Source organism: the organism of the source record quoted next, unplaced genomic scaffold, assembly GCF_019419815.1.
Source record: "Pyrus x bretschneideri cultivar Hongxiangsu unplaced genomic scaffold, Pyrus_bretschneideri_v1 Contig28, whole genome shotgun sequence".
NCBI lineage: Eukaryota > Viridiplantae > Streptophyta > Magnoliopsida > Rosales > Rosaceae > Pyrus > Pyrus x bretschneideri.
The window spans coordinates 2836505-2847256 of NW_025999590.1; the positions used below are offsets into that span (position 1 = coordinate 2836505).

General features: G+C 35.2%; 1 protein-coding gene across 1 annotated transcript; it reads right to left on the minus strand.

Annotated features, from left to right (window-relative positions):
* Positions 1–263: 263 nt before the first annotated feature.
* LOC103955477 (serpin-ZX-like) lies at positions 264–1954 on the minus strand. Its single transcript, XM_009367377.3, has 2 exons — positions 1466–1954; positions 264–1156 (listed from the first exon to the last, which is right to left on the minus strand). Exons 1-2 carry the CDS (start codon positions 1853–1855, stop codon positions 374–376), a joined length of 1173 nt encoding a protein of 390 aa, XP_009365652.2. The 5' UTR covers positions 1856–1954; the 3' UTR covers positions 264–373.
* Positions 1955–10752: the final 8798 nt, after the last annotated feature.

Consider the following 10752-nt stretch of genomic DNA (forward strand, 5'->3'; position numbering starts at 1 on the left):
CGACACTTAACTAAAAAGAAAAACCTCTAGTCCAAACCGTTCCCAATACAATTGAGTAGAAAAACATTTCCAGCATTAATGGGTAAAAGCCTATGCCAAAGCATTTCCAACAGTTTCGGTTAGGTATAGCCATGGCAGAAGGAACAACAAAAGCCGTACGAGAGAAACAAGACGATCGACATGAAAATGAAGACCATACATTTATTTTAATAGAGATGATCATACATTTATATATATATATATATATATATATAAACAAGACGACGTGAACATGATGATCATACATTTATTTTAATAGAGATGATCATACATTTTATATATAATCTCGCGTAGTTCTACGGATACATTTGCCTTTTACAGGGAATAACAACGCTCAGCCTGCAAGAGGATTGAGTACGTGCCCGATGAAAAGCACAGTTCCGGTCAATTCTTCCTTGATCAAGAAGAGAAATGGACGATCAGCCACAAAGTCAACCGTCCTTGGCACTTCCAGGCACAAAAACTTAATAACCCCGGCAGTCGCAGCTGCAGCTTCTGTGCCTTCTTCGTTCACTTCGATGAACGACTTATGGAATATGCTGGAAACGTACAAGTTCTTACCCTCGGGCGAATCCACCATCTCCGTCAAACCTCCTTCACCACCGAATGGCAGCACCAGTCCCAGACCTTTAAGGACATTGGAAGCTTCAAACCCAAATGAGATCTTAAACTTTGGAATTCTGAAATCACCCACTGCAGATTTTTGCTTGGGAAGATGGCGATCCAAAAACCCGGACTCAGAACCAAGTTTCTGAACCAAAGCTGGGAGCCCATATTTCGCCTCGGGAAGAAAGATGTACATGGAGAAACACCGCTTGTCTTCACCTTGCTTGTAATGAAGCCCTAAGACTGAGAAACCATTGAAGGAACTTACATACTGTTTCTTCCTGCTGGTCATGAATGGCACCTGAACTGTGCTCCCATCGAGAAGGTGGAAGTCATGCTCTTTAGTTTGTGATGCATCAAACTTTTCAGTCCAAGCTCCTTTGAAGTATAATGCATTTGCAAAGATGAGCCTGGTTGAGCTGTCAACTGACCCAGGAGGAAGTACCTCCTTGATAAGGCCTCTCGTCTCCTTTTCAGCCCATGAATTCACTCCCGAGGCCACTTGAGCAGCCTCGAGCACCAACAACAGTTACGACAAGTTAGAAAACAATGATATATCAGCCGTACTATAACAAAAATCTACGAATTACGATATGATTCTGTAATAGCTAAGCTATGCAGAAGAACAAGCACAAACATTAATGATTAGAGAAAGGAAGTTTTTAGTTGAAATGCTAGAAGTAAAAGAGCATCAGCAGGCCTACGATTTTGGTTCAACAAGGGAACAAGCATCTCACATCGAAAAAAATTGAAGACTTTGATCAAGAGCATCGTCGAAAAAAACAATCGAAACGACAGGACAGACGGTTTGGGAGCTTACATTGGTCTGAAAATTGACTTGGGCAAGAGCAGCCATGTAAGAGGTGTCCACCACCTGCTTAAAAGAAGGCTTCAGAGGGAGACACCTGTCCACCCATACTCCACTCGCAAACGAGAGATGGGGGCCGCCGCTAGGAGACCCATCGGAGAAGATCATGGACACGAGCTCGGCGGCGAAGGAGTTGAGGTGGTCAGTGGACTTTGATTTGAGAAAAGACAGCAGCTGGTCCTGAGTCGGACCCTTTGACCCGGCCGCAATCAGGCTCAACAGCACGTGGATGGACAGCGGCGAGTACACGAGGGTCGATTGCTTGCCTTCGGTCTGAAGCAGCTGCTTCGTCAGCCCCAGAGCGAAGTCGTTTTGGTTGATGACGCTTTCTCTCAGATCCATTTCTGCTGTGCTTAACTTTTCTCCGGTCGGATGATATTTTGGTTGCGAGAAGATTGTTCGGCTTTTTGTTTCAGGCTTATACGAGACGTAAGGACTAAGGTTTCGGAAAAGCCGTCCGTGGTCGGTTGCAGGTTCAAACGAATCAGCGCGAAGCCAAGTAGGGAAGAAGACAAAAGAGGGAGCATTGGGAAGTACGCTAACGTTGGCCCAATTATCACTTAGAGAAAATTTTCATTGTCACCCGATGACAAGCGGTAAAATCACGTATTTTTATATAAGTGGTAGTAAATTTTATTTTTAAAGTTATTAACTTTTTAACACACATATCTCATCATTTTTATCTGGACACTTGGTATACCACCCCATGTTCATGTCACATTGAAAAATCTCTCTATCACATATTCTCGCAAGTCAGAATCACATCGTTTTGGGTAGGGTGGGCTTAAAAAACCGAAAAAACATCGAGCGGAATACAGAATCAAAGCAAAGAAAAGACTGAACCAAACCAAAATTAAACCGAATCAAACAAAAACCTAAAAATATTAAACCGAACCGAAATTTTGGTTTAGTTTGGGTTTTGACAAGAAATTGAACAGATTGAAACCGACCCCACCTCTAATTTTGGGCTTGGGCAAGTAAGAAGTACGCTAACATTGGGCCTTATTTTGATTATACACATCATGTGGTGAACTACATCCTGGGCTTATTACAATTAGACCATAAAAGGCGTCATACTGGGTTTATGTTTCAAATTTTAATGTTAATGGCATATATATATATATATATATGAGAATTCAAATCATTGTTGTTTTAATACAAATGAAATCCGTCTAGGTGTGGACAACTCCTGCCTGAAAGCTTATGAGTTTATATCTGAAAATTAAGAATTATATAAACTAGGTGGCTAGTTGAACAGATTTGTTTTGCTTATTCCCTTGCTCCAACGGTTTATTTATCTTTACTTGAAGTAAACATGTCTTAAATATTGACTAATTGGGTTTTATATTGTTCTTTATTACAAGTGACATTGCTTTAAACTAGACTACGAGGAGGAAGAGGATTTCAAACGCAAATGGTTGGAAAGTAACTTAATTAAATAGAGAAACCTCCAGTTCAATTGTTCCAAATACAATTGACGAGAAAAGCATTTCTAGCAGTAATGGGTGAAGATCCTATCCCAAATACATTAGTTTCATGTAGCCGTGACAAAGTAATTTCCTCTCCTTTATCTCTTGTATTGTACGTAAGGTAAATTTAGCTCAGATAACTTTGAAATTCAAGATCCATCCCTAGATAAACAAGATGATTGTTACAAGAACATGTGATTAGCAATAACAAAGTATGGCACATGAACATGATGATATAGCAAATTGACTAAATAGCCCAACGGCAAACCTTTTTTTTTTTTTCTTTATAAACAAAAAATCCTAATGGTTAGCGGATTCGGTTAAGTCACATAGTAAATCAGCTATAATAATTAGATATCGAACTCATCATTTGTATAACTCGAACTTAGCACCTACCACATCAAACTTTCCATTTGACAAGCTAAATTGTAGTGCTTTTTGAATTGATCACATTCGTAACAGTTTTGAGCAGAAAAAAGAAAATACTGAAAATATGTCTTTAGGCCTTGAAACTCAAGTTTCTTTATATAAAACTCAACATAATCTTTTTATCTGAATAAAACCCAATGACCAGCCTCCACATAAGCAAATTCATTAATTTTGTTTGCCTTTACACATTTTGCATTTTTCAGATGCCTAAAATACCCCTAATTACAGTTTTAATGTAGATATTTAATTCTATGCAGATTTGAAGAGAGAGATTAATGGAAAAAAAATGTTTAATGTTTAAAATCATTGCATATTAATACATCATAACAAATTGTATGTTAAGGCAAAAAAGAACTAATAATGTTATACTTTCCTTAAGATTTCGTAATTGTTTTTCAAATTTGCATAAAATTATACAAATTTAATTTAATCTTGTCATTTTCTTACCAAATGAAAATCTGAAAGAGCACCATAAAATAATTTACCTATATTTAAAAAACATAGGTAAATTATTTGGACATGTGTATTAGTAATAAATTTGCCATGTATATGTAATGATACATGCAAAATAATTTACCTGTAAAATAAAAAATGTTATTTGATTCAAAATAAATTTATTTATATTTTATATAATAATATAGGTAAATTATTGTACATATATATATATATATATATATTAGTAGTAAACTGTGCCCAAAATATATAATAATGCATGAAAATAATTCATCTACAAATAAAGGAAATTTGATTAAAAAATAATGTATCTACTACTTTTTGTTTATGAATTTCAATTTCCTTTTTTTTATTACAAACATAATGTACCTACAATATAATTTACCTATTGTTTAATCTTATAAGAAAATAATGTATCTACTATTTTATTTTTATTTTTTTTGTTGAATATCTACTGTTTTATTTTAATGAAGATAATTTGTCTTGGTTTAATTTTTACGAAATAATTTAGGCACTGTTTAACTTTACGAAAATAATGGAACTACTATTTTAATTTATCTACAAAATAAATGCTATTTGATTCAAAATTAATTTACTTATATTTTACATATAAATGTAGATAAATTATTTTAAACACGCATATATAATAATAAACAAAAAATGCCTAATGTATGTAATAATCTAGGTAAGATAATTTACCTACAACATAAAAGAATATTAATTGGTTCTTTGTTGTTTTTATCAAACAATATTATTTGATGCAAAATAGCTGATTGTACAAAGGATTTTTTTTTTCCATACGAAAAATGTGCCCATAATTGTTTATGAACATGGCTAAATTAATATATATATATATATATGTTCCTAATGTGATATCCCGTCCCGAAAATATCGAAACGTACATGTGAAATGACCATTTTGCCCCTAGTTAGTTTGTTTGTGTTATTGGTGGTTTGTGTGCCTTGTTGGCATGTTTGGGGCCACCCACACACTTTCACCTTCACTGTCTCTCTCAATCTCTTCCCCTGTCTCTCTCTCTCTCCCTCTCCCGTGCTCTCTTTCCCCTTCCTTTTCACCATATATGTACGGACCACACTCAAAACCCCTCAAATCGTTGCAAATCAAGGAAACCAAAGGTGCAGTCGTGATCGTGAGGTCGAGGGGAACACTGACGTACCATTTTCAGGTAGGGAAACCACCATTTTCACGTCGATTCGAGGTTTTCCGATTTGTGCACTATTCATGCAAACTCATTCTTGCATGTTTTTGTAATTTTTAAGCTTGTAGATGTCCTTGTGAGGTTCCCAGGAGCTTGGGAGTATAACGTTGGACGAGTTTGGACGTAGGGAAAGCCTGGTTCGAGTTGGCCGGTCATGGAGTTTTTGGACAGGTGAATTCTCGTAGATTTTAGCCTTTAAAACTTGGTTAGACGTGTTCTACTAGTTCTAAGGGTTAAAATGGTGTAAAAATCATGAAAAACGGTTGAAAAACGAACGAGAAATCACGATTTACAGGTTTTCTGGCGACGGCCCCGGAGAAATGATCGGAGAAGGAGACGGAATATTCCGTCAGAATTGACGGAATATTCCTGACGCCGTTAACGGAATCTGTCAACTTTGACGGAATATTCCTAATGGCGTCAGTTGACGCCGTCAGTGTGCCAGGCACGTGCCTGCGCGTGGCCGGCGCGTGCGGCGGTGAAAAATTTTTCTAAAAATTCCGGTGTGTTCCTGAGGTTGTGTAGAGCACGTTGGTATATTCATTTGTCCATTTTGAGCAATGTATGAGAAGTTATTTTGAACGGATGGTTATGCGCTTTAAAATTAACGTTTTTATAGTATTTTCGCATATAGGTGACACGTATCCCGAGGACGAGCGTGCTCAAGCGAGGCAGAGGGGCTACGACCCTTCCATATACCAGTGAGTGGGCTTTTGTTTTCCGTATATACCTATATACATTTATTTCCCAGAAATTTACGTATATGTTTATTAGTTTATGCCATTCCGTTATTGTTATTGGTTATTAGGCATGGTTAGTTGCACATATGGTTATCGTATATATATTCATTTATACGGTTATATATATATATTGGTGCTGTGAAGGCACAGGTAAGTGCCAGGTAAGTGTTATTTAACATTTGCATTAAATAGTGGTTAGAGATGATTAGAGAGCTCATAACCTGCACCCCCGGTGTTAGTGCTCCCGCCCAGAGTAGGGCACAGTCCTTCACGTGTTGTTCACCTCCCGCACCACACACTCAGCTTGGATCCAAGTTAGGTGCACAGTCTTGTCGTACAGACCACTTAGGGTGGTTCCGACTCGTAGGTGACCCGCGATTATTCGCACAGCCTTCACGTGATCGTAGCACTAGAGCGTTTATATGTATTACACCCAGGCCTGTCGTACAGACCACTTTAGGTGGTTCCAACTCGTAGGTGACCCGCGATTATTCGCACAGCCTTCACGTGATCGTAGCACTAGAGCGTTTATATGTATTACACCCAGGCCTGTCGTACAGACCACTTTAGGTGGTTCCAACTCGTGGGCAGGTTTAGTTATTGAGTTTGAGATTTGAGCTCTAGATGCAGCCGAACAGGTCACGTAGGATGACTCCGGCTGCCAGATTATATGTTATTGATGTGATTTATTCCTGAGCACTTGCATTTCAGGCAAAGGTTCCGATATGGCATATATTTGAGCATGATTGGCATATTTATACCTACGTACATATGTTTATTTTCTGGGAAGTATACAGGTTTTACGGCGAGGGGTTAGAATATTGTTTTTGAAATGGTTTTCGAAAAGCTTTGTTTTTGCCCACTCACACTTTTGTTTTACGCCCCTCCAGGTTTTAGCTAGCTAGCAGGTTCAGTGGCTTCCCAGAGGACTTCCCGGCGCTTCTGATAGACTCGAACCAATGTAGGGTCACTTCGGGTGCACTGTTATCGTATTATGTTAATTTGGACTGATGTAAACTTAATGCTCTGACTTAGCGGTTCACTCGCACTAGCACTATTTACTTTGACTCTTGTAAGCTAGATTTTAAATTATTCGTACTTTTATATTACTATCTTACTAGCTTCCGCACTGTGCACATGGCTACGTCACTTTCACGTGACGGCCAGCACACTCTGATCTCGGTCGGGGTGTGTCACCTAATATTTATCATACAAGAAAGGTAAAATTTTCATGTGCGGTTAATTGTTAGGGAGCATTTTTGCTCAGCACCATTTAGTGTGGTGTATACTCGCCATCCTATTTATCACCGTTAGATGAGTTTGAATTTTGAGATTCTTATAGTGGATAAGCACAAATCTCAAAATTCAAACTCATCCAATGGTGATAAATAGGATGGTGAGCATACACCACATAAATGGTGGTGAGCAAAAATGCACTCTTAATTGCTAATCATAATTAGGGTGAGTAATAATATTTATTGACATAATTACGGTTTGTGGCAAAAGTTGTAAATATGTGATAATAATTGGTTACATATTTGTCTACATGGTACTCTATTGAGTTTTATTTAAATGTTTAATATTAGGTGAGTTTTTGTTTGGAAGATAGAAGTTTCAAGAGCCATTTTCTAAAGAACCCAAAAAAATATCATATTTATAACAAAATATTGATTTAGGACGGACAAACAGACTATAGTCTATCGTCAAAGCATAAAAAACAGTTTAATTTGCTAGTTCCAAGGTATAAATTATACTTTAGAACCTGAGCTTATGATTGCTTGCACACGTGAGAAATTGACCAGCCAACACCCCATGCACATATAAAGATTTCACAGCTAATCGAGAAGCATCTTAACCAACTACATCTGTGTCCTTTTCCCTTTTGTTTTCAAATATATACTGACAAAGCTACATGGCTTTTTTTATTAGCATCCCATATAATGTTGAAGACACCCTACATTAAAATTCAATATTAAATGACTTATATATTTAATATGCAATGACAATTTTAACCTCATAAAGTTAAATAAAAAATCTAAATACACCCCAAATCACAACTTTAACATGTATATCCTACAATTATTTTTCTTCAACTCTCAAAACCAATCACATCCTCTGTTGTAGAACAAAACATAAATCAATGGAACTACAAACCCATTGATCACAACTTTAAAGCCCAAAGATATTAATCAATGGCCTCCTGATTTTCATTCATCGTACCACTATAGTTTCATCTCTATATGAAATCAACATATCTGCCTTGTTTTGATGATTTTCACAAAGATGACTCAAAACTTGCAGATTCTCGTTATGACACTTCAAATTACACCCAAACAGGAAGGGAAGGAGAGGAGCGTCCAAGTCAAGCTACTTGCCTCTTTGGCTGTGATACCAAAAGCTCTTGCAGATGCACATATGATTGGTTGTTTTGTACATACAATGAACTTCTTCAATCCAATGATTCATGGAGGCGTTCTATCAACCCCCACATTCCTCTTCAATCCGGTTTCATAGTAAAAAATTAAAAATTAAAAAAAAAACCATGAAATATGGATTTGCACTTAAATGTGAAGTGGAGTGCAGTAAAAAAATGTGGGATGTATGTTGAAAGTGTGGTGTGTGAGGGTATTAAAGGAAAGCATGTGGGGTGTATTAAGATAACTTTCAATTGAAAAAGCAAATGTGAGGTGTATTCAACAATATTTGGGGTGCTAATATAATATTCCTATTTTTTTTAGAAAAATTCATTCTAATTCTTGGCAAAGATGACTTTTAGACTAAAACCATGAGTAGGATGAAAAATAATTTTAGCCCCTTCATACATTAATAACCTCATTTAATTATATTTGCATTTTTTTTAATTATTTCTCTTTTTCTTCCTAATTTTAATGTATTAATTTTATTTCATTATAGTTATAATTTTCATTTCATTTATCGTAATATATTTTGTTGTAAACATTTAGATAGACTAATTTTTGTTATACAATATATTTCGATGTACTTTGTCTTCTTCTTGTAGGTACATTAAATTCATTATAATATATTTCAGTGCATACATTTAGGTACACACATTTCGGTACATACATTTCGATACAAACATTTAGGTACATTAATTCAATATAATACATTTTGGTACATATATTTATGTACTAACATTTTGGTACACACATTTAGGTACATTAATTTAATATAATACATTTCAGTGCATATACTTCAATACATACATTCCAGTACTAACATTTAAATACATTAGTTCGATATAATACATTTTGATACGTAGATTTAGGTACATTAATTGAGTCATTCAAGTTTGAAAAATGTTAAATTAAATTAAAATAAATATAAAAAAAAACAAATTTTGTCAAAAAATAAATTAAATTTTTTTGTATATTAATAAATTTAAATATTTAATTGAAGACATTAAATAAAATGCACATTAATTATTTTGAATTAAGGACACATTAAGAGACTATAATAAATATGTAATCTAACACCAGGTTATTTTAAATTTCAATAAAATAAAATAAAAAGACCAAAGCCTGTCTGTTCTTGGCTCACTTGTTTGCCGTCATTCTTAAGATCAAACCTTTTTTTTTCTAAATTTTTTGTTTTTGAATTGTATGCTTGGAGAGTTTGTACTTAATGGGAGGTTTGATTTGCAAAGCATGATTTGGATGATAAACTATTTCGTTTGATACAACAGATATTGAAAAAGAGAAATTCAAACTTGAAACTTCTGATACAAAGTAAGTGCTTTAAACTTTATTCACTTATTTGAGTCCACAGACAAAAATGGCTTGGTATATTATGGTTGCCACCAAATAGGCTCGCTTTGGCAATAAAGGAATAGTCTTCCTTTTGTTTGAGCGTTGGTCGATGGGGAGAGGATGTTTTAGGCGGTGGCCGCATTATGTCAGATCCCTTATTTAATCAATTTAATTGCAGCTCTTTCTATTGCAATTGAATATATTGAATAAAACAAATTGGCAAATTCATATCAATTCATATTCCAATAATTTTCACCTTGTTATATATCTATGTAAGAGGAGTTCTTAAATAAGTAAGACAAAGAAAGAATTTAAGTTGAGCCTCTTAATTTTAGTTAGAAGTTAAATAACACAATTTTGCATCATATAGTCTATTAGCGGGAACAAGTAGTGGCACACTTACAATTTTCAAATTCATGTTCATATAAGTTCCCTGACTACGCAAGACTCATGTGTAATTTATTTGTCAAACATTCTTAATAACCAACTTAACTCCAAATCGTTGTAAACTTTATCAGTTCATCAAATCAAAACACGTAAACCTTGCATACCTGGAGAAGACGACATGATGAATTTCTGGATGATCAAACTTCAAGACGGAATAGATTGAAGCACTTCTATGGACTGTTGCTCCTTATACAATAAACTGATGGAGAGTTCTTACTATTGTGGTGTTAGCAGTGTGCATAGGGGCCTCAATTTTATATAAGTTTCAAGTTCCTAGAATTATACTCACTCACGAATGCTAGAAACCCTACTAATAAAGGCCATGTAAATGTATTCCACATAAGAACCCCTTATAACCAACAGGAAGGAATACGGATTTCACTTTTCTTTTTGGCACAAGGAATAGCTAACTAATTAAAACTCTAACCCTAATTCAAATCAATTATAACTATGTAATTCAATTAGAGTTGAACTTTATTATTTGACTCCAACAATCTTTTGGCATTTATATTTTGGCTAGCTAGTTAGTCATAAAATGCAAGGTGAGAAATGACGATGGAGGAAAGTAATTAACATATAAAAAGGATAATAAGACAGCTCTTATAGTTTCAAGGATTAATAAGTAGTTTCAAACATTGCAACAGTTCAAAAAATGAACGAGCGACGTTGCTTTAAACTAATTACAGAGAATTTAAGCCCACGCAAATGGTTAAGG

Bases quoted from the DNA above. Each gene is read 5' to 3' on its own strand.
- LOC103955477 (XM_009367377.3), bottom strand. From the start codon at position 1,855: ATGGATCTGAGAGAAAGCGTCATCAACCAAAACGACTTCGCTCTGGGG. The intron at 1,157-1,465 runs GTAAGCTCCCAA...TTGGTGCTCGAG, and splicing joins AAGTCAATTTTCAGACCAAT to GCTGCTCAAGTGGCCTCGGG.